Below are 27,561 nucleotides of genomic sequence, written 5' to 3'. Positions count from 1 at the left end.
CCCTCCCTCCCCCCGCCGGGCCCGTCGCCTCGGCTCCTCGTTTCGACCTCCCCCTCCCGGGCCCGGCCATGGCGGACTTCGATGAGATCTACGAAGAGGAGGAGGACGAGGAACGAGCGCTGGAGGAGCAGCTCCTCAAGTATTCTCCCGACCCGGTGGTGGTGCGCGGCTCCGGCCATGTCACCGTGTAAGGGCCGCGCCGGGGCCTGCGCGCCGGGTGCCTGGGCGGGAGGCGAGGGGAGGCCGGGGCGGGCCGGGGGCAGGCGGAGGACGGGCGGCGGGCCGGGCTGCGGACAGCGGCCGGAGCCGCTGTCCTGGTGCCGGCTTGGGGCCAGTTGGGGTCGCCCGGGACTCGCGGGTAAGCGGGGAGCTGCGGGGAGGCGAGGAGGATGCGGGGCTGTGAGTAAGAGAGGAATGCGAAGCGCGGGTCCGGAGCGGTGAGGTGTCAGGAAGTCAGGTGCGTGGGGCTGTGTGTGGGATCGGGAACGCGCCGCAGGGCTGTCTGCGTGCCCGTTGCCCGTCCGCGGCCACGTGGGGCCGCCCCGAGGGCTCTCGGGGGTGCGGAAGAAGCCCCGGGACACACGGGTATCTCTGCGGTAGGGTTGGGTTGCGGTGGGTGCACGTGGTTTCACTTTGTCTGACACGGGAGGTGCTGCGAGTTTTGGTTTGCAAATATCCCTGGCGCTAACGCTGTGAGTTGGCGTGGGGCTTCTCAATAATTAAACAGGTGAGGGTGACTTTCCTCCAGTGGCTCACCCTGCTGAAGCATAAGGTTGTCTCCAGCTTCAGGTACTGACATAACAACCTAGAGACAAAGCACTGCACAACAAACTTTATATAAATAGTTATGTTTGTGTGTGTATGTATTAAAGAAGTTTGTATGCATTAAAGAAGTATATTTTAACTGTTCATCAGGACTAGCCTCGTAGCAGAAGCATCAAAGTTGAAGGTATTGTGTTCTACTTCTCTGACTCCCCTGACCTCTGCTGATTTCCATATACCGCCCTGTCCAGAAATCTGGGTTTAAGTTTGGAATAGTTTGGTGGTGCTTTGATTCATCACTGCTGTAATTGATTGATATTATGAAATGCTGACAACGAGATGGTGGAGATTGCCAGCTGGCTATAAACAGGAAACAAGATGTGATAGACAGAGAGGTTTAGAAGCTTGGGAGGGTGTGGAGTGGGCAGGAGGCTGTGAAGCCCACTGAAGGGAAACGTATCCAAAATATTCAGTGTATGACTTTGTATTTCACTCCGTTGTGATGGAGATGTTTTTGTCATCCAGTGGCTGTTTGCCATCTGTGAAAATAAGCTGGTAGCCTTGATCTTTTTCTGGTGAGCAGATCAAGAATGTGGATGGTTGTCTTATTGACGGATGGAAAAGTATCAAGAACTGAAATTGAGGCAAGCACTGGTTTCTTCTCCAGTACATGAAGTTGTGTGAGATCCGTTAATAAAACCCTGAGGAAGCTTGCATACCGTGTCTGTGACTGGTATGGACTTTGTGGCTGAAGGATAGCTGTCTCATTAATTGTTTATTAATGATCACTAGCTCATAGCTGTAACACTTTCCTCAAAATATTAGTTCTGTAGCTTCTGGATGAGTAATGATGTGTGAGCATGGACCTCCCAAATCATGCAATTAGATCTTAATGTACTTTTTTTTTATTGCACTGGGTGCACAAACAGTTCCCTGAATAGTGTTAGCCCATTTCACCTTTCCGCAGCCTATGACATTTTTCCTAGTGGATGAGAAGCTTATTACTAGTACTTAGATCACTGTCAGGACACTCGCTACTTGAATTTAAGAAATAGGTCAAAGTGTACGTGTCTAATTAGTTTGTTTTGCGTGGTATAAAAGCATATATGTGCTTTGAAGGCCTGGCCAAAAAAAAAAAATGAAAAAAAAAAAATCAGTGGTTAAATAAAGTGAACACTGGATTGATCTGTCTCTGACTCTGTTGTTTAAAGAGGTGCTGACTGATTTTGCTGTGTGTGTATTTAAATAGATGCTCTCTTTTTCATTGTCTTCTGTTACATCCTCTGATCTTCTATAGGAGTCATAAGGTTTTGTTTGAAATATGTCATTTTCATGACTACAGATTAATGTCAGAAAGGCATTTACTACTACTCAATTTCATCCAACAGATAGTGGAAATGTGTGAGAATCCTTTCTAAGCTAAGTAGTTAAAAGAGAGTCAAAAGAATTCAGGTAAATATTATCCAGATAAAATGTACGAAGGCCTTGCCTTCAATTTTGGGACTTTTGTTTGATGCTAAGAGTAATCCTCTTTAAATTCACTGTTTGGAGCATGCTGCATGCAATCTTATATATATTTTGTAAAAGCGTTGTTTTTTAAATATTCAGGTAAGTCATTTTCACACCGGCAAAATTTAGGTATTTTGGTACTCAGTAGTAGTATTTGAGGTGGCTTTTTTTTTTTCCTTGAAGAGATCTCTAGTGACAAGAACCTTGAGAGCTGAGAGAATACAGAATATTATTTACATTAGTTAACTGAATTGAAAAATCCAGGGTATTTCACACTTTTTTTTTTTCCTAAAATCTTGGGGTGGAAGGAGAGGTTCAGGATGAGTCTGAAATCGCTAAGAGAATATTTGTGATAGATGTTATCTTACTGTATTTTCAGTGACTTTTTCTGGGCTTCCCTGTTTCTTGATCAGCTGAGACATACATGCCTTATCCCAGGCTGTTTTAGCTAGTAAGGTTGGGTTTAGTTGTCTTCTGCAGCACCAAACTGATAGAGAGCTGTTGTAATGTGCTTCTGAATGCCTTTCTGTGCTGTGCATCTTAGTGCTTCTTGTGTTGATGCAAGATAACTGTTTGGGGCATCGTGGCAGGGCAAAACCTTCAAAAATAAATTTTCATGGGAGTGAAAAAGAGGGTAATGGAAGAATCATGCATGGGAGAGTGTGAAGATGTGTGGAATCTGTATGTATTTTGTAAGAGCTGTGAACGTGTGGAAGCCCAGAAAGGACTTGCTGGAACTGGTGGATAGCAAGTTGGACATGTCCCAGCAATGTGCCCTCGCAGCCCAGAAAGCCAACCTTGTCCTGAGCTGCATCAGGAGTGTGGCCAGCAGGTAGAAAGTGGTGATCCTGCCCCTCTGTTCTGTGCTCGTGAGACTTCTCTTGAAGTGTGGTGTCTAGATGGGAGTCCTCAGTACAGGAGAGACATGGACCTGGAGTGTGTCCAGAGAAGGGCCACAAAATTGATCCGAAGGATGGAACACCTCCCCTGTGAGGACAGGCTGAGAGAGTTGGAGCTGTTCAGCCTGGGAAAGAGAAGGCTTTGGAGTGACCTGATAGTGGCCTTTCATTATCTAAAGGGGATCTATGAGAAAGAAGGGGACAGGCTCTCTAGCAGGGTCTGTTGTGATAGGACAGGGTGAAATGGTTTCAAACTAAAAGGGGGGAGATGTAGATTGGATATAAGGAAGAAGTTTTCTACAACAAGGGTAGTGAAGTAGTGGAACAGGTTGCTCAGAGATGTGGATGCCCCATCCTTGGAGACATTCAAGGTCAGGCTGGATGGAGCTCTGAGCAATCTGATCTAGCTGTGTAGGTGTCCTTGTTCATTGCAGGGCAGTTGGACTGCATGACCTTTAAAGGTCCCTTCCAACTATGATTCTGTGATAGATGAGAAGAATGGAAAAAATGGTTTAGTGTCTCAATAAGAGATGACAAAGAGGAGGAAGATAATGCCCATCAGTTTTATGTGTTAGGAAGATCAGAGCTGCAGCCTGCGAAAAAGTTGTATGTTGGCTGAGCTCTATACTGTAATTTTTTTTCCTTTGAAGATTGCACTTCTCATCATTTCTTTCTCCCCAGTGTAAACAAGGGAGGAACTGAGCTATGCCTTTCAAGCAGAAACATGTTCAAGAAACACTTTTTCAGGTTCCAGGAAGGTTAAAGGAAGTGCTCATGCACAAGGTGAGCGTGGATGTGTTGAAAACATGGAGGTCATGGTATGAAATAAGAAAGGGCATAGAGCAAGCAGAGGAATGTACGCTTTACTGAGAATGGGGCATTGTACAAAATACACTTAGTGCTACATGAGGACAGCTGTCTGAGGAAATGCAGCTCTGGAATTTTATTTCAAGTGATTTTAAGACATTTTTTGCAGCTTTTTCCTGTGTCATTACAGTGAACCTGTAGCAGTGTTATGTGTAGTTCCTAATCTTTTAATTTCCAAATTATAGCATGCAGTCAACAGCGATAACACTGGGATCATATCATTTACTTACCAAAGCATTTGAAGTATGGAGTCATCGTTTTTACCACCTACATGTGGCAACTGAAAATAGAAAGCTCAGAGTGCTATTGGTAGCTGGCTAGCTTTGATGTTTCAGTTTAGCTATCCCAACATGTATTAAACATTGCCACAAATCTTGAATACTGAACCTTAGTCTCATTTGCTTGTAGCTTTATCAAAGTGCATCTGTATTGGTCAGAAGTTTCTGTGCTAGAAAGCTGCACTTGAAGTAATTTACAGTCACACTGAGGCAATGTGACTGTTTCCAAGTGGGAGAGTGGGGAAAAATATTTTGTCTACTTTAAATACTGATGTTTTATTCTAAAAGACTAAAGATAAATCTGGAGCTTTTGAGTTGGATTGTCTTTGTCAGGCACAACGCTGTAATGTTTGAAGCTGTCAGTATTTAAATACTTCTGGATTGTGCATTTACAAAAAAGCCTTGTTTCTGTTCTGCTGATTTCCCAACCAAACTTCAGCATGAAACTGCAATTATGTTGTTTTGTGATTTCACTGAGAACAGGGGAACTTGGGCTTTTGCTTTACCTGCTTGTGCCTCGGGGTAAAGACTTTCCTTGGCATCTCTTGGTGCAAGGCTCAGCCTCACTTCCTCTTGGGAACAAGAGTTGCTTTGAATGGAATTATCCTTACAGCTGGCCACTCCTCTATTGTTTGAGTTCATATTTAATCTTTTCTGGGTGTTGAAGTATCAGGTACATGAAGATTGCTTTGTGATTCATTCTTTGAAGATGAGTTGTTTTAGAGAGGACATGTCTCTATTGAGTGGATGGACTTATTATATATTAGAATGGTGTTACCAGGTGTGGCTGCATATGAAATATGTGTGGATACGTGAGATTTTTTTCAGCAATTGGTTTCATCTTCAGCCTACTGGCAATTATAAGTAGCTTAACTGATAGGGTGTGGTGCTTCTGACATAATCTTTGCCTGGGTGCTTGATTTCACTCAAGATTTTGGGGAAATGTAGAAGGTCTTCCTGACAGAGTATTCCACAGAACTTTCTGTTGTGGAGTTGTAGTAAGAGTTTGTGTGTGTGTGTGTGTGTTCTGTGTTGAAGTGGTAAACTTGCCTTACGTTTCTCTAGTTAAGTTTCAATTTAATTCCTCAGTTTTGAGGGATTTGTAGGAATTGCAGAGCTGCCATTCTACTTAAAGTATTCCGCTGTGTTAGGTGACTTAGGTGTAAGTCAGGTACTGTATTCTGTCAAGTGGCAGGACTGTGACTTTTTTTAACTTCTGAAGAATGTATGTAGGGGTTACCTATGGCATCAAATTGGTAAGCTATCTATTCTGGCATGCTTTTGCAAACTGTGCTGCTTAGAGGATGCGTGCAACCCTACTTGTGCCTGGCATCTGTTTGCCCTGTAGTCTCTGGCATCCACAGCTGTGTAGGGGTAATGTATACTTTAACATCTTTTTCCTTTAGTGCTTGTTTGACTGGAACTTGTCTAATCTGTCTTAAAATCTGTTGGCACAGTCTGCCTCTATAATCTCAAGTCAGAATAAACCCAGAAGTTTACTACTTGCAGTTTAAAGAAGCTCTTGTCTTATCTGTTTAAAACCAGTCTCGTGCCGGCTTCAGCCCTCTGTTGTGGGATTTGATGATTAAGAGTTGATCATTGACCTTAACCACTCTCTTCCTGAATCTTTGTACTTTGGTCCCATAACCTCCCCCGAGCCTTCTGTTTTCCAAGTTAATGTCAGCCTCATGGTCTTGTAAGGCACCTGTTTCTACTCCCTTAGTTATATCAGTCTTCCTTCTCTCTGCTTTCTCTCAACTCCAAGTTCTCCATGAGATGTGGATGCCAGAAGAACAATCTGTACTGAACATGTGGGCATACAAGGGTTTTATGGAGAGTCAAAATGATGCCCTATGTTGTGGTCTTAATTGTCTAGCTAATGGTTCCTAGTATTTCCTTGCTATTTTTCATGGCTGCTGCTGTTGAGCTCATGTTTTAAGAGAATCATGCCTTGAGAGATGTAGCTACCAAACTAAGTTGAGCATCATGTAAGCGTAGTTTACATTGGCTTTCCCAAGATTCAGAACCTCTTGTGTAAGTCCATGTGCCATTTTTTGTTCACTTGGTTTTGTGAGGTGTGTCTGCAGTGCGTTTCCATTGGTGCAGCACTTAACTGCCCGTTGTCCGCTGACGTACTTGGACACAGTTGTCCATTGGCAAGCAGAGCACTCTGCTTAGAAAGAAAATATTGCCTGAGGAATACCCAGCTGCTCAGTGTATGTATTCTCAAAAAATTTATTTAAAATAGTCAACTGTCAGGGCTCAAGTTAGCTGGAGCACAACTGAGTAACCGGTCTTGCTGTCAACATTGAAGTCTTGAGTAGTTTAATGTCTGATTTGGTTTGTAGTTTTGGTGATAAATCTGCATTGGTTTGTATTCAGGAACTTGTTAATTGCAAATAAAATTTTGACCTGAGTGTTGTTTTCCAAATTAGTAGCTTGTCATACAGTTTTGTTATCACCTTTTTCAGGCTGTAGAGTCCCTTAGCTGCAACCTAGACTGGATGCCAGAAAGCATTCAAGTTTTCTTTGAGATGTTTTCATTCACGAACCCTGTCAGCCAATTGTAAGATAGAAAACAAACAGGCTTTTCTGTCTTTTTATTTTTTTTATGTCAAGGTGAAACTCATAATCTTGAGATCTTCCATGGCCCAGGTCAGCCCGAAATTCTAGTCCATATCAGGTTTTTCATAGCTTTCCATTCTCAATTGATATGGATGTTTGTTTGTTTCAAGTTAGCGCTTAAACTGTGTTTAGTAAGTTTGAGAACAGCAAATACCATCCAGTAAACTAGTAATTTTTTTTTTTCTGAATAAGCAAGGTGTTATTGAATCCATTTTTATGCTTAGAACAGTTTGGTGTTACTCCATTTAGATCCTGCTAAATGAGCTTTTCTTCTAGATGCATCTGTACTGGGTGGAGTGGGAAGATTTGCACTATGACCTTACCTTTCTCTCCCCTTAAATACCTCTAATTTTTCATATTTATACTGTTGCTTATGAAGATTTTGCTGAGTTTAAGGAAGAGTCAACAGTGTCTACAGATCTTTAAAAGAGGCTGGAGGCAAAGTGAATTGCAGACTGTTTATGATTGTGTGTGTCTGCCTGTTAGGATAGCATTTAGTAATTACCTTTAGGAAACAATTTTTTCCATAAATCGATGCTGTTCTTTGGGTTCATATCGGGTGCTCGTAGCTTGGGTGTCATAGGTTGGGGTTATTTATGATTCTGGTATGAGTATCATTTTGTTTTTTCAGGTTTGGACTGAGCAACAAATTTGAAGCAGAATTTCCTTCATCTTTAACTGGGAAGGTGAGTATCTGTGAATAAAAAAAAACAAACCAAAAAAAAAAAAAAAAAAAAAAAAAAAAACAAACCAAAACAAAAACAGAATTTGATTTAAGACTTTTGCTATTAAAAAAGCAAAAGCTTAAGTTTGTGGTCCACTCCAAGAGTAATAAATCACACTGCTGTGGTAATAAGTATTTTGCTTTTTCTTGTAGGTTGCACCCGAAGAATTTAAAGCCAGCATCAGTAGAGTTAACAGTTGTCTTAAGAAGAACCTTCCAGTTAATGTACGATGGCTACTTTGTGGATGCCTTTGCTGCTGCTGCACTTTAGGTTGTAGTATGTGGCCAGTTATCTGCCTCAGTAAAAGAGTAAGTTGAACTGTTCTTATTTTTGGTAGTCAGAATTGTATTGGCTTTGTTCTTTTTTTTTTTTCTCTTATTTCTCATATCCTCTTTTTTTCCATGTCAACTTTAATAAAGCATACTTCTGCTTATGAAGATGAGTTTGATTTCATACATGTTAATCCCTGTTGTCTGTCATACAACTTAAAGTAGACGGTAGTGAGAATGCTGAGTTTACAACTCAGTGACTCGTAGTTCAGCAGTGTCTCTGCTAGAGCTGTGTACTGTGCAGCACTTGCTGTTACAGAGATAACTCTGAGCACTTTTAATAGCTTGTCTGTGATACTCTGTTTGGGATCATCAGAATTGGACATTGTTTGTTGTGAAGAGAATGTGAGGAGTTTCTAATTATACTGTGACCTAAGTAGCCATATGCTTGCATTTACAAATAATTTTCTTAAAGATTGTTTTATCTTCCTTCCAAGCTGTAGATGAATAAGATATTTCTTCTTGCATCAACAGCTAGAAATTAGTGTTGTGTCTGTGTCTCTTAGTGTATTGTTCACAACAGAAGCTTCTTGTATGTGTCTGATTTTTTTCCCCTCCCTTATTCCACTGCAAGTAATTTTGCAACCCTCCCCATCTCTTCTGTTTTCACGTGTGTAAAAACTTTGGCTCATGTGATTTTACTTCTCTGCAAGAAGTCTCTGTGCATCACCATCCTCTCCTTATATTGGTGCTGTAATGCTTTCAAGTTCATGATGACGCTTGTGTGTATTCCATCTTGTGTAATACCTTCGTGCTTTTTTTTACAGCAGACCTCATTTTGCAGTCTGTAAATCAGTGCTCTGAGGTTGACAGTGATTATATGCTTCTGCAATGTGATTATATTTATTTATATTTATATTATAATTTATATTTATATTTTTATTTGCTCATCTTTTCAATATTGATCAAGCATTTTCAGATGGAGGCTCCTGCACAAATGCACACCTGCTTAAGCATGTGGTGCTGCTAAAACCAGAAGCTGTGCAAGCTGCTTTGTAGTTTTAGTATTGGTAGTACCATTGTATGCTGTAAAAGCTATGTCTGAACTGCTGAAACCCCCAGGTGCTGAAAGCAAACAAGAAGAATAGAGCATAATAAAACCAGTGCATATTTCTTTTGTCTAATTTTTTTTGTGTAAATCTTAATGAGTATTTTCTTGGAGGGATTACTTTAAACTAGTTTTAACTGTATGCAAAATAACCTGCTGGTAATATTGGAGTCCATGGAGAGATACAGTTTCAGTCTGAATTATTTCAAGCCCTTGGTTTTGTACCTTTAAGTTGCTATGAACTAGTGAGTTTCCTGTAGGATGACCATATATCTACATCCTGAAAGTCTGCTGCAGGAAATCAGCTGATTACTTCAACAGGTAGATTGGTGACCTAGCCAGCTTGCAGAGATAACTATTTTCTATTTGAAGTCTAGCTCTGTTTGTTAAAAATGTAATCTGGTGGTAGAAAGTAATGTTGCTTTTTGGGAGGAGGAGGAGGCTGATGTCTTGGAATCCAGTACTGAAAGTCGCTAGTAATCGACTTCTTAATGCAGTGTTTAACAGAGTCAGAAAAAAAGGTAAGGGGTTATATTATCTGGTGCCAGGAAACAGAGTTGCAGTATGAGGAAAGAGGTTCTGTGTAAGAACCCAGTGAAGCAACAGAGGAGTGCTTCAGTTGTTGTTAGCTTGGGATGGGAGTTCTGGTAAGCTCTCTTTCAGAAGGATAAATCTGGAAAAAAGGCATGGATACACTGTTCAGAAGGTATTACTTAAGGAATTCCACAGCTTTTCCTGCACTGAAGATGGGTGATTCATGCTGGACTTACAAGCTTAGAACCTGATGAAATTAAAGGTAGGTCTCAGCTGCCTGAACACTGTTGTGCCACTGTGAGTGGCATAGTGGCACTAGACATGATACCTACAGCCTATGTGATAGCACTGAATACATGTGTTCAGGCTGTTTGATTATTGCTGTGGAATGAAAATCCTTTAAGTCAGATGTTGTGACAACATCATTTGTCTGTATCAGCAACGCAACATATAGATGTCTGTTTAAAGGGTTATTGTCTATCAGGTGAAGAGCTGGGAACTCAGTTGGGTGAGTTGATGACTATAATATAGAGGAGAATTAATTAACTGACTAATACAGGAGTGCTTTCCCAAATTGAAACTCTTAATCCTGGATCTGGCTGAGAAAAGACTTGATGAAATGAAAACGGCACTTTCATCAGAATTTTGAATTAGTCACAGTAATTCTCTTTTTTATTTTCTCCTTACTGCTTGCAATAGCTTTTTGAATTCTAATATTTGAATGCTATCACAAAAGTAAATTATTTTGAAGCTACACACTTTGAATGGCTATTTGTATAATAGGAATATATGCTTATTTTTGTGCATTTGTGTAAAAATTAAGTTATGGATTTGTCTCCTTAGATCAGCAAGTCCTTTAAACCAGGAGTTTTTTAAATCACAGGCATTTGCAAGCCTTTCTTTTGCAATGAGGTATTAGGGAAAGAGCCTGGTACTCTTCACCAGTAGAATAAATGTTTAATTTGATTAAATATCTTATTGCCTCTTTCCTTTAATGTGGTCTTGATTGGATTTAGATGAATAAAAGCTGCAAGAAAATTGCAGGAAGTACAGTTCCTTATTTGCAGATCTAGATTGTCAGTGATCTTCAGCAGTTATACACAGATTGTACCATCCTTCCTGGGACAAGTTCCAGGTTGTACAGATGGACAATAAGTCTGAGTTTTTTTCTTTAAATAAAAAGAATGACATAATGAGTTATAATTCAAAAATGTGTACAGGCTGAGGTGCCCATTTGGAGCCACTTTTTCAAATTAATTGACAGTCATTTCAGTACTAAGTGCTGTTGTTCTCAATGTGTAAATGGGATAAATGGTTTCAAGAGAAACTGTAACAGTGAAAGCTATGATAAAATTGCCATACCTCTAGATTTCTTAATAGTGTTCTGCATGTAAATTACATGTTTCAGAGGTTCATAGGCAGTCTCTTAAAATGAGTAGAATGAGATATTTAAGAGCAATCTGTACTAATACTTTTATGAGCTGCTTGTTTGTTTTTGAGTTCAAACAAAGCTGATGAATGCTGCTTAAACCCTGTTATTAATTGCCACTTGCATAGCAATTTACATCTTCAGAGTGCTGTATAAACATAAGCTAATTACAACTTCCAAACTGCTGATTAAATTAAACATGCAGTAGAGATGCAGGATTAAATTTAAGGGTGATAGTGATAAACCACATTAGTTCTATTTATTGCTGTTTTTAATACAATTCATTTATTTACACAGTTGAAGAAAAAAAAGATTTTCTTCTCTGCATACCTGCCAGGAACTTGACACTAGAGATGCTCTGATGTGGTAATACTTTTCCAAACAGTTTCAAGGGACAATCATATAAAACAAAAGATGCTGCTTTTTTTTCTATTTAGAATCTCTTTTCTTATAAGCTCACATTGTAATTGAATTTGGAAGATTCTGGAAAGTTGTAACCTCTTTGTTTATTCTAACAGAAAACATGCAAAATTTATATTGGGTCTAGCCTGTTTAGTGAAACTTCTTAAAAAGAAGAATTTGTATGCGCCTAATATACAGTTTTTTCAAATCATCTCCTTTTTGGTATTGATTCTGAAGGATGAGACAGCTCTCCTACAAAGAGAAGACTGCAGGAGATCATAAGTCTGCTATTGTACCGAATGCATGTGGAAAGTGACAAGTTACCGTTCATTTTGTTCCCTATTAACTTATTTTTTTGAATTTGGAACAATGATGGTACTGATGGAAAAATCTGAATTTTAATGTAGCAATGTTTATTTTTTCCCAGCTAATTGATTATCTACAGAATCAGCACACTTAGGATTCTGTGATCTTCTGGTTCAGTCCTAGAGAGGCAGGATGCTAGAGACTTGTTCCCTTTAGAAGGATCTTCAGTGTGCATGCTGGATTTTGCAGGGCCTTCTGAAGTTATTTTGTTGCTTTGTGCTGCTTCTCATGTAGTTTCTCTTCCATTCTTTGACCCTGCCCTTAGATAATCGTAACAGCAAGAATGAAAGGCTTCCTATTAATAAATGAAGCCTGGGAGTGTTCCTAGGAATTGGAGCTTTATAGCTTGTACTCATAGGAAGGTCTGTGGCAGGTGTTGGTCCTGTGTTGTGTAACAATTTGTTGTGTAACAATTTCTAGGCATTATCAGGGTGCTTCAGACACTATGGGTGGTTTGGAAGTTACGAAAACTTACTGATGGAGATGTCAGCTCTTCCCTGCCAGCTGGCTTCAACTGAATGGGAAAGTTTCTGGGCACAGCTTCATTTCCTAATACAGTTGTAACCTGAGATCATTGAGTTTCTCCACCTACTCTGGCCCTGAACTATATTCTGTGGCATGTTACTGGATACTTGGGAAATAAATGATCAAGATCCAAACTGACATCTTTGTAATCTTGAAAGGGAGGTGGAGGTAGAATTTTAATAATCTGCACTCAGTTTATAACTTCTCACAGTGGACAACACCAGATTAGTTATTTGGTAGATTCTGTTCTGTTCTCATCCCTGCTGTGGTCAATTCTACCTTCCATGTTCCGTGTGACCCTTTCTGTGAGGGTGTCCTTCAGCAGGAGGTGAATGCCTTTATCGTGCCCAGAATTAAATCTATTTGGAGGGAAGGAGATTTGTGGGTTTAATGACAGATTCAGAGATGGAATTTCATCTTGGAATGAAAGAATTAAGTCGTTTACCAATTTGAGTTTGGAGTAACAATATTAGTTATCATCTTGATGCTTCAGGGATTGAGTCAATATATGTCTGTCCATGAAATGTTTATGCGCTTCACAGTTAGGCCTTCTGAAAGGAATACTGCTAGTTTTGCCAAGGTCAAAATTTTTCACTACAAGACTTCTCCATAGCAGGAAGTTTCCACCAGAAGTGCTACATTTGTTTCCAGATGTTATTCAATATGCGTATATGGGTTTCACTCACTTTCTTAGTGCAGTGGCTTCTGATATGAGTACACACTCGTAAGCTTGTAAGAAGCATCCTAGCTGCCAACAGGAAAGGTTGTGCAAAATGCACTAATGTGATCTAACAGACAGCTTTTCAAACCTCTATCAAGATACTTGTAGTTCAGTTATGTATGTTTTGATTACAATATTGGTATTTTCATGCCACTAATATAGAACTTAAAGCTGTTTAGACTTCTTTCACAGTCCACACATTACAAACTCTACAAAAGGCATTTTAATACTAGAAGCAACATGCTGTGTGACAGCATACCAAGACCTCCTCCATCTAAGCTCTGTCTACAGTATGTTTTTACATTTCTCACACAAATATGGTTAATAGATACTTGATATTGCCTGAGTGTCAACTATATACCCACACTTTTAGTGTGGTTTTTTTTTTTTTTTTTTTTTTCAAACTCTTTGTGAAAGAATTAAATCTCTGAAAGCATTTGTGTGTGAGAGAGGTGGTTTAGGGATATTCTGGCTTGTTGAAAGTGAGCATACAACTGTGTGACTTGGTTAACCTCACTATCAGGGGTGATAACTAAATTACTTGGGTGTGAATTTTGTAGACCAGTATATCTTTGTCTGGAAAATTAACAGGGATTCATTCCTACTTCTATCTTTTTTTTTTTTTTTTTTTCCTTTGAATGAAAGGAGATGGTGAAGGTCAGAGTTCTGATAGGATTCTCAGCTTATTTTCCTTGAGATGTATTTGAAATTTGGGCAGTATGACCATTACAAAAAGTTTCTTGAATTGGTCTCCTTGTATTGTGAAATTTGAGCATAAAGTATGTTTATTTTTTTCAAAGCAATATTTGAGATTATTAATACTTGATTGTGGTAAGATTTTGTATTTGAAAATCTCCATGTGCAGTTTATGGGACTAGCATAACACTACATTTGCATAAATGTTGGAAGTCTTCAGATTCAGATCAAATGCACGTAAGGGGAGATTCTTCTGCTGTTTCCAGACACCTATGAATAAAATTGGTAATGATGAATAGTGTTGTCACTGTCTTGTTTCCGTATTGTTTCTTCACTTAAAGCATAGGGAGTTACTCAAATGAGCACAACTTTGGGTATCACATAAGACCTCTTGTTTAACATTACGTTAGTCATTGGTTGGGTTACAGCATGAGGTGGAGGGGCTTTGACTCATTTGCTAGTACTGCGTGATGCAGTGTCTGTATTCCAGGTTACACACTGCAGGGAGCCTTATGTCTGTACAGCCTTGCAGTCCGGATCATAACTGCATCTGGAACTGCAACCTAACGTCACTAGACACTGTGAAGACATAGGAGAAAGCTCTTGTGGTTGATAGTACAAGTGGCGCTCTATTTGTAATAATTGCTGCCTTTTTTTCTGTGTGATGAGTTCATAGTCTTTCTGATATTTTTCATGTCCAGGGCAAAACTGTATCTGATTGAGAGTAACACGAATTGGTAAATTGCATTTTGATTTGGGCTTTTTTGGTATTCTGAATATCCAAAGAATACAGTCTTACATTAGCATCTTTAACATCTTTAGAGTCATTTAATAAAAATTCTTTTGTTAAAGGTTGCATGTAGACTGAAGGGATCTATGCCACAAAAATGTATAGCCAACATTAAACACTGCGTGCGATTTTACAGAGCGTGTTACAAAGTACGCTTTCATATCATTGGTATACTATAAACTATATTTAAATTGCAGTTTCAGCTTTGCTCAAATATTAATGTGTTTTCTTAGAAAAAAAATGTAGAAGCTGGATAATGTTAGATCTTTCTAACGCTAGCAAGTCTCTCTTCCACTTAATTTGTGCTTTTGTTGTGGCTAACAAATAATTTGCTGTATAGGTTTTTCTGTATACCATTGACAGAATATATAAGCTTGTCATCCTGGTGTGCTGGAAATGCTACACTCAAATCAAGTGCTTCTTTCTGGTTTTGTATATCCTCACCTGCTCCTCACTGTAAATCATTGAGATGTCAAGAGCAGTGATTAATTAAGCTGCACGTGCAAGTGCTTTTTTTCACCTGTCAAGTAGGAAGAAAACTTACTATAGTGAATTGTGTGATGCTGCTTAATTCATTTCTTTTTATTCCAAGCTCAGATTTGCAGAAATAATTTACAGTCTAATTTTCATTAACGTTTTAGTATATATAATGTGGTGTGATTTGGGAGCTGTGAATATCCCAAGTTATACTACAGGAGGGTTTAGATGTGCATCCTTGGGAACTCAAATGATCACGGTCGCAAGGCTGCATGTGCTTTTATCTAGTGCTGCTCAAATGACTTTAAACTGGGTTCCTTTTTAAGACAACCAATTAATACTACATGACTACCTATCAGTTTCTTATTTATGTGTATGCATTGTAATATATTTGTAATTTTATTGGAATTTGAAAAGCTTAGATGTTTTTCACACTCTTTTGGGCAAACAATGAAATTAAATTGTATAGTGATCTTAATCTATTATTAAGAGGTCCCGGCAAGGAAGATTACAAGGTAGATTCAGGTTTTGAATCGGTTTTGCCATTGGTTTAGCAGCGGGTGGGCAGGCAGATGCCTGCTCAGAGTAGAACCTATTGCCATTTTTCACCATTGATAGAGTAGCCTTTCAGAGTCAATGAGCTCTGTCAATGTGAGCTTGTCAAGGCTACAACTTCATAGACCTGAGAGGCGGTTTGAGAGGTCAGCCCTTTTCAGGTTTGCTGTGATGCAAATGAACTTTAATGCTTAAACAACTATTGGAATTTTTATGTCTGCTCCTTGTTCTTTTTTCTTCACAAAGTCATTGACGAGACATTCAGTGCTTTTTAAATTGGAAGTTGCATTGTGCTAAAGACCTAGTACAGATTTACGGAGGGCTGAAAGCAGTTAGATCATGTTCTTTTCATGGTGCGATTAGAATCAAATCGATTTCCCTACAGCCTTCAGCATTCAGATGGCAATTTTAACAAAGCTTGGGGGCTAGACAAGGGACAAAACGACTGAACTGAATGTTAATTACACTCTGCAGCCTTATTTTCTTTTGATTTGGAGCTGACTGGCAACTAAATTAACAAAAGTGTGACCATAACTGCTGCCCTATTTTCATTTAAAAGGAGAGCAGACTCTAAAAGGCTATCTTTACAAAGAAACAAGTGAGGTCTACTGATTATTGTTAAAGGGCACTGTCTTTAAAAACATAATAATAACAATAACCCCCAAAACGCTCAGTTCCAAACTGAAGTGATAAATTAGTCGCTGGCACCTCCACCTTTGGATAGTTCCTTGACTTACGCTTTTTTGAAATACAAAATAATAAAAATTCAATTTAATGAGTATTTATGGATGGCAGTGATCTAATTTTTATCACGTGACCGCAGCCCATGCTTAGACGTGCTTCCCTGTAGCCACCACAATATTATGCTGGAGAGTAACTGGAGGTTTAAAAGCAGAAAATGTTAGAATTTGATGGGAAATGAATAACTTGTTGTCTAATTTTTATTTTGTTCAGACATGCTTTTTTGCCAGGGCTGCATTTTGCTTGATTTGTTAAGGTTCATTTACAGTACTTGTATTTTGTAGTAATAGCAGCAAGATGCTTTCTCATCCCTTCCCCTCACCCCTCTGTGCCTTGTAAGGAAGCTGCAGCTGCACTAAGTTGTATTTGATCCTTGTCATTGCTCCGTCCTTTTGCACCTGCAGCTCTGTTGGTCTCATCTTAACACCTGGCACCATGAATTATCCTCTATTTATTCATAGTCAGTAGCAAATCCCATTTAGAGCTGAGCAGTATATATATTTTGGCAGTCAAATGACCATAAATGTCAGAATGTATTTCTCAAATGTAAATACAACAGAATAATTATATTCAAAATGCTGTGAAACTTTACAGTGCAGAAAGTCCTTTAATGCTTGTGTGTGTGGTTTGGAAAAGCTGTGAAGAAACAGATTTCGGAATTCTCTATCTGAAGTGTCAACTGTGGAAAAAACAGGCATTCAAACTTGGCTTTGGAGTCCTAAATACTGGGTTTGCTCTTTATGCAAATCACAGGTTTTCTAACACTTGTTTCTGTGAGTTACTGGGACTTCTTGCGTTTTGGATTTGCTCCCTAAATCTGAGCATAAATGTAACGGCTCTGTTTTTGTTTGCTCAAATGGACTACTGCGTGTTGGTACTCAACCTATGACATTGTAAAATACTGTTTGCAACTTTTGTCTGCTGAAATACTGGCCTTCTAAGAAGTGAAGTTTAGACCACTGGTACCACTGAGCTATGCTCCTGCATTTATGCTTAGGTCATGTTAAAGTTTCTGAAATAGGTTTTGAAGCTGTAACTGCTATGAAGCTGTATATATGTGAACAGATTTTGTTCCAAACTGGTCATGTCTTTCTACACTCTTTTGACAATAGTTATTTGCTTGTCATAAAAAGCAATTTTCTCCACTGGTTACTTTTTAAAACCAGGGAAGTTTTGGTAGTGCTACAGACCACCCTGTACTCAGTCACTGTCCTGTACCTCTCTCCTTTTCACACAAAAGCAGCTGCAAAACAAAGTTTTTCTAAAACCACTCAAGAGTAAAATTCTTTCTCATTTGTCTTCCAGACACGAAGATCGATTGAGAAGTTATTAGAATGGGAAAACAATAGGTTATACCACAAGGTGAGTGCCGCAGGGAGCAGCTTCGTACTGTTGGAGTTTGAATTGCACAGTATGGAAACAGATGCTTTTGTTGAACGAAAAATATGAAAGGTGGACAAATGGGCCAGTCTGTGTGCTGCAATAAAATACAGCTCATTTTTCTTCTTTTTCTTTCCTCCTTGTCTAGCTGTGCTTGCATTGGAGACTAAGCAAAAGGAAATGTGAAACGAATAACATGATGGAATATGTAAGTTAAAGGGCTGTTTTGTGAGTTTCTCTATTAAATGATCATTTATTTTGCTTCTGATCTTATTCTTTTCGTGATTATTAATCAGTAAAGGTGTCAGGAGCTTAATCGCCTGAGTGCAAGGATTTTCTACGGTTCACAGATGCATGGTTTCATGTGCAGGACTGATTTATAAAGTTATGAATGACTTGAAAACAAGGCTTCACTGTGTTCTAAAAAATAATAAATTAATTGCCAAGATAAAATAGCTCAAACATGTGCTGATGGAGTGTGAAATTTTAGATGCTGTATAAAGAATAATCACAACTTTGGTTACGCAGCAAGTCAGATATGGCTGTTTTATATGATGCTAATCAAGTCTAAAAGTATGGAAGACCTTTCAATTAAGCTGTTGGAGCTTAAGAAACCTTTAGTAGCCTTTTTGGGTTTTAACTGCCCCTTATCTCAAATGTCTTGAAAGTATTTTTATCTCAAATTGACATCACTGAATATTTTTAAGTTTAGCGTTCAAAATCAAAATTCTAGTCTTTGGCTGAGACCACGTGAGCCTTTCTAAGAAATGCACAGTGATAACTTATATGTATAATATATCATGTCCTGTGTGGGATTTCAGTTTTTTTAGCTGGCAGCATTCTTACTTGTTCTTGATGCTGTTTATGCTTCCATTTTGAAAATCTCTTGGAGTTGCACAGAGGGTACTAGAGAAGGTGAAATTAAGCTGCTAAAATGTAAGGTTTATTTGAATTTGCAGAATTTCATTTAACCCTCTGGGAAGTAGGTGACAGGAGGAGTTAACTTTTTTGAAAAAAATAAAGAATAATTTTTGAGAAGTATCTACTTTATTAGTTCCAACTTATCTATGATTTTTTGTTGTATGATACTCTGTCTTTGAAACAACAAAGCTATCAGGCGTGTGAAATTGATTTAAAGCCTGATTAAATAGTAGGAAATTATATTAACCTTTTCCCTTTAGCCTTTTTTATATCCCTGTTTCTACACTAGATCTGATTTCTAGTCAGAAACAAGATTTTCAAGTTCCTTTTTCTTTTGCAGAGTAGCTCTACTCAGTTCACTGAATAAGTAGGGACTTTGTATCACCTTTTCCACAGACTTTAGATAAGTTTGCATAAAGCAAACTTCACAAAGTAAATTTGAGTTTCTCTTTAATTAAGAATTGTAGTTCACTGATTCATTTTTCTGAAGAAAAACTGTTTCATCCAGTGCTTTGCAGATTCAATTTAAAAAGAACAACAAAAAACGACACGTACACAGATAGTTTTTAAATACTGTGGCTCAGCAGCATTTTAAGATGATCATTTCTTATGTTAAATACAGTTTAAAATGATTGGAACTATTTGCATTAATATGTAAGAATAGATGTAGAGCTTTACAGGGTGATGGTCTAAGATTTTATTTTCAGTTTGTGAAACGAAACATTGAATGTGCAATCTATGGATATGTTTAATCAGGTTTTAAAAACCTCCTTATGTCATTTCCTTAGTTTCGGTTAACTAGCTTGTCTCTTATAAAACCTACCCAAAATGTTGTAGTTCTTGTTTAATTTTAAGTATATATATTTTTTTCAAAACAAGTGCTTTAATTTAGGTTCCTGTACACAAACACATTCTACACCCGCTGCTGGAGATGCTAAATTGTGTAAGGTGTCATGCTTCCTTAGCATAAACACAGACTTCCAGCTTTTCTTCTTGCTCTTTTTAAACTTTGCCTGAATATCAGAAGCCCCAGGAGCTCTCCAGTACCCAGTGGTCATCTCGTGTCAGCCATCAGTGGGATTTGAGCTGCTTGCATTGCATTCTGCTCTCAGGATATCAAACCACTTCTGAATGTTTATCAAATTATTCATATGCCATTCAATTTTCTTGAAAGAGTTGGCCTCATAAGTCATATCAGAGATACTTTTTCTTTTCTTGTGTTTGGTATGTAATCAGATTGGAGCATTTATTTATACCCTACGCAGCCAAATTCTATTATTCTTTTTGGTAAAAAAGTGTTTAGAAATTCTTTTTTAACCCTATAGAAGACCAAGCTCCCCTTACAAGTAAATGAAATCTTTAGTTATATTACCAAGAATGTTTATTTTTTACTAATACAACCATCATGCTGTTTGGTAGTCTTATGAAGAATGAAAGTGCACACTTAAATATTTTCTTGGAGCTTTCTGTTTAAATATAAAACAAGATAACTACTTGAATTGCATCCTTGACTTTACAATACTGGATCTGTGTAGTTAAAATTTGAATAGGGACCTGAAGCATAATCATACAGAAACATTAGTTAGGTTTCCTGTTAACCACTTGCAGGTTTGCTTGATATGCAAATTTTTCTGTAGTTGATACAAATTTCTGCATGAGTTTTGAAGTGTAGACTTGCCTTTAGAGTCCTATACTGAGTGGAAACAATTTCCAAGAGAATTGCATATGGAACTGAAAGTGGATGTTGCACACGTTTTTGGTTCTTCCAGTTTAAGATGTGTTTAATATCACCAGACAAACTTTTGTTTCCTCTTGGTTCTTTACTAGTTACGGTTTTCTTCCTCCAAAACATTCTGTTTAATATGATTTCTGCACCTGTTGAAAATACTATTACCTGATGGACTTCAAAATAAAACAAAGCTAACAAAAAAAAAGTGCATTATCATTGTGATAAGTAATAGGGTTGCTACTGCCATTTAATATTGTTTTTTTTTTTTCTTTTTGTGCAGGTCATCCTTATAGAATTTTTACCAAAGACACCGATTTTTCGACCAGATTAGCATTTGATTTATTTTTAAGAGACTTATTCAAGTATGTTGTCTTTCCAATGGTGCCTTGCTTGGTGCTCTCCTGGTGGTGACATAGCATTGGTTCTACAGACTCTTGTGGTGTTTCCATTCTTTTTTTGTTTTGTTTTTGTTTGTTCATTTGTTTTAATAAGAGCATGTTCTAAGTGCATTTGGTCAAACTCTGCAAAGTCATTTCATGCAAATGTTAACTACTACTTAAGTTATTACTTTTACTACTTCTGTTTAATGTATCTTGATTTTCAGAGAGTCTTTTATGTGTGCGCGCGTGTGTACATATATTACTATAAATACACAGCTGAAAATGTTCTACAAGTGAGCAGGTATTTTTTTTTACCCCCAAATGACAAAACTGTTTGATTGTACATTGTGTAAGTCCTCTTGATTATTAGTTTATGTGCTGAAATATCATCGAAGATCTACCTAAACTTTTGTCAGTGACTAGTCAGTTGTAAATATTTTTATTTCTTTTTGGATATTGGCTAGCTTCTTCCAACAAAAGAGGGTAATAAAGTTCCTTTTGAAATTGTGCTTTTTGGAACCCATATGCCATTGCATTAATAGGAATCTCTGTGCTTTTCATGAAGAAGTCCTGTCAGCTGGTTCTGAAGAAGTTCTGAACTTAGAAGAAAAAAAGCAAAATAGAATTACTCATATTAGAAAATTGTTGAACAAATTGCATGCATCTGATTAGTAGAATTCCAGATTTCAACAATATGTTAGTATGTAAACCAATATTTTATATTGGTTTATAATGTAGCAGTTTTAATTCAGGCTAATGCCATGTATCATTTTATTTGTATTGTTTACCAGACACATACAGTGTACAGGGGTGCAGAAGATTGTTTTACTAAAATTTTTTCTCCAGGCAGACCTTACAGGGTGGTTTTTTTCTTTTCCATTTTTAATTTTATTTTAAGCCACATAAGCAGAAGAAAGTTATTGGGCTAATTTTGAATAGTACAATTCTGGGTACAAATGCAGGTGCCATATGTCAGAAATTATCAAAATATGGTATGCTGGTCAGCAGTGTAAATTTAATTATGTTAAATAATTATGTACTGCACCCTTGCTTCTGCTCATTGTCTGCTTTTGGTTTACAAAGCTTATTTTCTGCACAATACGAAGTCTTTTTTTTCTTTTTTTTTAAACTGGGTATTTGATGTTTGCTTGGGTCAGGCCAGTTGTATTTTATTTCTTCTGCTTGTGTCTTAGTTGTACATATCTTCAGACATAGCTTTTCTAAATTGCTACCTATGTTTTAAGGTTTGCTTTATGTATCTAAAATTACTGTACATGAACATTAATGTAAGCTATGAATATCTTCCTTGTACAGTTGTGGTAGCAAGCAATAATGTGAATATATGAAAAACAGATACACTCTGCTTAATATTTGTATGAATGAGAAGTTGATACCACTACAAGAGTAATTTTCTCTTTTTAATCTTTTAAATACAAGTTTTATTTCAAGGTAATATATTACAGGTACCTTGATGCTGTGAACTATTTTTCTATGTCTTCAAAATATTTATTCTCTGTAAAATATTCTCCAGTATTATGTTCCTAAATGTTTGATAGTGGGAGTGGTCTAGGAACTTTTAAGTTTTCTTAAATTCATATCTCTGTATCAGCTCCCTAAAGCCACCCATTGCTCAGCTTTTGTGTGTGAATTCCTGCTGTTTACTTTAAAAATAGCTCAGCTATGCTTTTCATACAGCCTACAAGTGTTTGTTTGATTTGACTGAAGGTGACTTTTTAATCAACAAGTATCACTTTTGTGCTGTCTAGGTCTTCTGGGGCCCGCAGTGGTTTTTCTCCAAAGAAACTAGTTACAATGTTCATTTCTATTTTCATTTAAAATCAGTTACAGCCTCTTTAGTACGAATCTGGTCTGCAGCACTCTTCACACTCAGAAGTATTGTTGTAATCTCGGACCAATTTCAGCCTGTGAAGGAGGACAGAAGCTTAAAATTGATGGCAGCTGAGGTTCTGGGGGTTGGGAGTTGCAGGGATGAGGTTGAAAATGAACTTAAATAATAACTAGTGTTTAATATTGGTGACCAGAAATGCATATTGATTTCTCGAAGTCTCAGTTTCCAATAAAATGAATACTGAATATGCCATGCCTAGATTTTATTATCAGTGTTCTCAGTTGACAGCGCAGGCAGATTTTTACTGGTAGTTCTTTAGTGTCAGCCAGTGACCTTAGTTTGCTCCCCAAGCTTCCCATGCTGTATTCTGTGACACTGTGACTACCTTGCCAAACCTGATTCTTAAAGATACTCCGAGATCGATGTGTGCTGAAACAAGTGCAGTGAATGCAGTCTGACTTTAAGATTTGCGGAGAACACCTTGTTAGTTAGAATACCTCATAAGTAGTAATGCTTTCTAAGAACTCATCTGTTTTAGGTGCATCTGCTGTTTGGTATTTCTGTATTTTTCTCTATCACTTACTCTCTGAGAATTCTATTTGTAGAGGGTCCAAAGTAGGGCTTCGAGCAAATAAAAGCCTAAATCCCACAGTAAGGTGGTAGACTAGTTGCCTTTTAAAACATTTCTTGTCTTACTATCTCTGACTGAGCGCACTACCCAGAAAACTTGGAAAAGTGCATTTATGTATAGATGAGTTTAGCTCAAAAGCATTGCTCCCTGTTGAGGTAGTACCCTTGTCTAGTAAGAATGTTAGCAAGCATTTTAGCACAATGCCTTTCCATTCAGTAATTACAGTAACAAAAATTGAACTGAAGAAAAACTTCAGTAAATCTCCTACTTAAAGCCTGCAGCAGTCAACAGGATTTTTCTTTGATATTTTTTTCTAACGTGTTTAATTTTATTTTGTTTGCCAGTAAGAATACATATTACCTTGTTTTTGTTCAATTGACCAGGGTTGAAATTGAGCAGATCAGAAGCTGTAGTAGGACCTGTAAGACAGGCTGTTCTTTGCTAAAATAATTATTACATTAGAGTAACCTATTCAGCTTCTAGTAACTCAGCAATTCCTACAGATCTTGTCTATTCCCAATTTACTCTAGTAGTGAAATTTAGATAGCCACTTGGTATTAATCATTTAACAAATGATTGTTGCTAATTATGTCTGTTTCACCTTTAGCCTGATTAACTACTGGTAGAGGCATTGTTGGCTCTGTCAAAGCTAATTATTGTTTGTAGGTATAGTGGCCTTCAGCTAGTCGTTTAAGAGTTATTCTGTAACATAATATTAAAAAATATATTTTTATTCTTTTAGTGATACCTAGAAATAAGTTTTGAGGCAGAAGGGCTTTCTTTCTGACCATATATAAGAATTCTGTAGAGTTTATCTCTTGATAAATAATTATAATGTGAAGTTTAAAACGGGATTAGCAAATTTCACCAGAAATTGTAATGTTTGGGAATAAGTTACATTGTGTAATAGTTTTAATACACTGTGTATGCAAATCCAAAAACAGCTCTAGTAAATCTAAAAAATTCCCTATGATACACAAAACCAGGTGAAGTATATTATAGGAACTTATTTACAGTACTTAGACGTAAGCTAAATCTGGAAATTAATTTGTTAAATGACACTTTTATTTTGTAACTGTCAAGACCATGTGCTGAGAAAGTTACATGCTTACTTAGAAGTCGGTTTTCATTTTTCTAACAGTCATTGTCTAGCCCTGAAGGTTGCAGGGAAGAGCTTTAAAATGCAATCTGTAACTGCTTGGAAGGCAGAAGTCAAAGGGAAAGAATTTGTCTTCATTCCCTCCTCCCAGCCCCCATCCTAGAGTCTTAATTTTCAATCAGTCCCCCTGTTTTGGGAGCCCTAGCTTATAGTTTTTGAGCAGCTGGCAATAATGCAAGCTGTCCACCAAAAAGCCACCATTTGAATTCTGAATAATTTAGAAATCACTTTAATTGAAGAGGCGAAAGACCTGTTAAGCAAGAAAATCCCTGGTTCTTTTAAGTTCTTTAAGCACTGCTGTTGGGTAATTAAAAGAAGGATGCCGATGACCTACATTTGGTCACAATCTAGATGATTTTGTGTAAAGGAAATGCTCAATTAGAGAGGTCTCAGAGCGCCGAATCTCTGGGTTCACAGTAGCGACTTATTAATGAAGGGTTAAGAGGAGCTGGCTAGTTTGTACCCATGACTAAAATAACTCATGTTGCTTTTCAGCTACCTTGCTTACAAAAACAAAGTATTTAAAAAATGCAATCTCTATTTGTCACCACTGATTTGCTGTAATTTCCGTGCTGCTTCTTCCTAAAGCCACATTGCATTTCTGTTACAAACAACTAGGTGTAATGGTGGTTATAATGCCTTTAATAGCCATATTGTAGGTAGAAATATTAACTACTCAGGGACTAATAGAAAATAGGAAAATGGAGTTTATGAGCTGAATGCCTATCTGCATGAAGGCTTACTTGCAAACGGCACCCCGGAAAACTTCTGATTGTATTATGCATGACCATTGTGAATGTTACCAATATATGGCAATGAGAGCTCTATTTACCCTGTATTATTAGGCTGCTGAATGTCAAAGTATGTTGAATGAGGATAAATGAACTTTTTTTTTTCGCTGATTTGGACAGAGTGATTATTTCTAACGGTGCTACCTTCTTCGTTGCTGTGTTTGTTCCTTGTATCGAGTTCTCTCTTCAGGCTGGATGAATCAGGAGGTGCTGGTAATGAGGAAACTGTGTCATTCCTAGGGAAGTAGAAACATTTCACAAGGGGAGAAGTACCCGAAAGCAAATGCTTTCACTGGGAGAAGGAAAACAAAAAACAAAAAAAACAAACAAAAAAAAAAAAAAAAAAAAGAAAAAGAAAAAAACTACAACCAAAGCCATCCTGCAGTTGTTCTTCATTACAGATTCGTTACAGATATCCGTTCAGGTTGTTCTGTTGCTAACAGTGTTTCGTAGTTGATGAATTTTTTTTAAAACTTATTTCACAGTGGTGTTTCAGTCAGCATGGGCTGAATTAGCAATGATTTTTTGCAAATTTTTAAAAAGGAATCCTTGTATGAAACTGTTTCTTGACTTGTTCTGATGTGTGCATCTCCACCACGTGGCATTTGGGTAGAACATCTCTTATTAACTGAATGTTGAATTTATTTAAAATTCTTCTGCTTCAATTAGCTCATTAATATTTCATTAAGATTTGTAATCTTGAAAGAGATTAATAAATGCTTGGCTCTTGAAAATACAGCAGACCATCCGGGGAAATTTAATGAAACACAGAAATTAGAAGAAGCAACACATGAAAGACTGAACTCGAGGTTTAGGTTTGAAATTTTGTGTGTATTGGAAAACAGTTTTGAACCGTATGAAATGATATTAAATAATGAAAGTTAAGTAAAGGCTAACAGCCCATTTCAATAATCATATGAAGTGTCTTCATTTCTACTGTCGTTTTTTTGTAACAAGTGTGCTATTATGCAGATAGGGAGACAAGCGTACTTTGTAACTCAGCATCTTTCAGTTGAAAATATCCAGACCAAAAAGGAATCACTGGTGAGAGCTGCACAGATTGCAGACCAGTCTTTCCCTAGGCTGGGGCCTGTAATGCACTGATTGTTCCCAAAGAAAATTCTTTCCTTGCCCAGGCAGCTCCTGTCATGTGACAGTATGTCCGAGTGCCAGGAGTGGCATCCAGTTAGGATAGCTTAAGTTCAGGTAACTAAAAGAGATCTTTGTAGTTAGTTTTCAGTTCTATGGAGAAGGGAGCCATTAACAAATCCTCATTTTTGGAGAGCGGATCTTAAATGCTTTGCTGAAACATGCTTTTTCTCCTCGTTTACATCACTGATAGTTTCTTTGTCTCATGCTGGAAACTAGACATAGTAATTAGCTGATGATTTTTTCTGTTACAGTGCTTTAGGTTTGTGAATCCATTTTTTATGGTCACGCTTAGAAATTGAACAAAACAGGAGTCAGATATCCAGATGCAATGTAACTGATATTTTTAGTGGCTCTGTTTAAACTGATTTAACTGTACCAGTGCACACATCTCACTCATCAACTGTAAATCTCTCTGCTCCTCTGTGCTTGCAACAGGCTTTCTAACTTGTTGGGATATTCTGTGTGTTAACTGTGTGGTAGTTTTGCCCATGAGTGGTTTGGTTCAGTGGGGCAACAACAAATGCAGGGCACTTAGAGATTTGGAAAGTGATTCTTTCTATATGAGACTGAATGTGGCAAAGAGAATACGCAACTAATTCCAAACATGAAAAGAACAATAAACTAGAAAATGGTGCCTAAATGTTGTGTGCTAGCCCAATGCAATTCATTTTGTTTTAAAAGGTTGCAGACTTTGCTTAGGAAGAACTTCTTAAACATAAAAAGCAGTAGCAGAAAGTGAGTCACTTAAGGAGTGGTAGCTTTCAAGATGGCAAACTTCTAAATAAATATTTTGCATCTATGCTAGATCTGTGAAACAGAAAATGCATAAGCAATAATTTAACATAGAACTGGATATTAAGAAGCTGCTATTTATATAGACTCGATGATAAAGCCTGCAGAGGATTCCCTTTAATGAAGAGTTTAGGAAGGTAGGGTTGCTGTGATTTTTGCTTTTGTAACATTCCTCTTCAAATATTTTAAGTCTGGATGAGAGTTGTTAAAATTCAGAGGCCAGCACTGTGTTCACAGGGCACGGGCTTTGGGGAGAGAAGACAGAAAGAATGAGACTTCTTTTTAAGGCTGCACAATTGTAAATACACGTATTTAAGAATATTTAACCACAACTGCTAAATTACTGAAGTTAATCTATTGTTGAATTCTAGAATATTATTTAATACATCAGCATTGTTTTTCCTGACCTGACCCAGACTTGGAATGGACTCCAATATGATTTTTTTAAAGCGTTGTTAAGTTGTCTGTGTTCCAAACTAATAAAATGTTTGTTAACTTA

General features: G+C 37.6%; 1 protein-coding gene across 1 annotated transcript; it reads left to right on the top strand.

The window, feature by feature from the left end:
• Positions 1 to 27,561, top strand: CHIC2 (cysteine rich hydrophobic domain 2). The gene is made up of 6 exons (XM_042811570.1): positions 1 to 187; positions 7,572 to 7,626; positions 7,818 to 7,973; positions 17,584 to 17,640; positions 17,807 to 17,866; positions 20,589 to 27,561. Exons 1-6 carry the CDS (start codon positions 69 to 71, stop codon positions 20,637 to 20,639), a joined length of 498 nt encoding a protein of 165 aa, XP_042667504.1. The 5' UTR covers positions 1 to 68; the 3' UTR covers positions 20,640 to 27,561.

Source organism: Centrocercus urophasianus, unplaced genomic scaffold (assembly GCF_019232065.1).
Source record: "Centrocercus urophasianus isolate 14NV4802_14NV808 unplaced genomic scaffold, USGS_Curo_1.0 seq_13, whole genome shotgun sequence".
Taxonomy (NCBI): Eukaryota; Metazoa; Chordata; class Aves; order Galliformes; family Phasianidae; genus Centrocercus; species Centrocercus urophasianus.
This window is presented reverse-complemented; position numbering and strand designations above follow the sequence as displayed.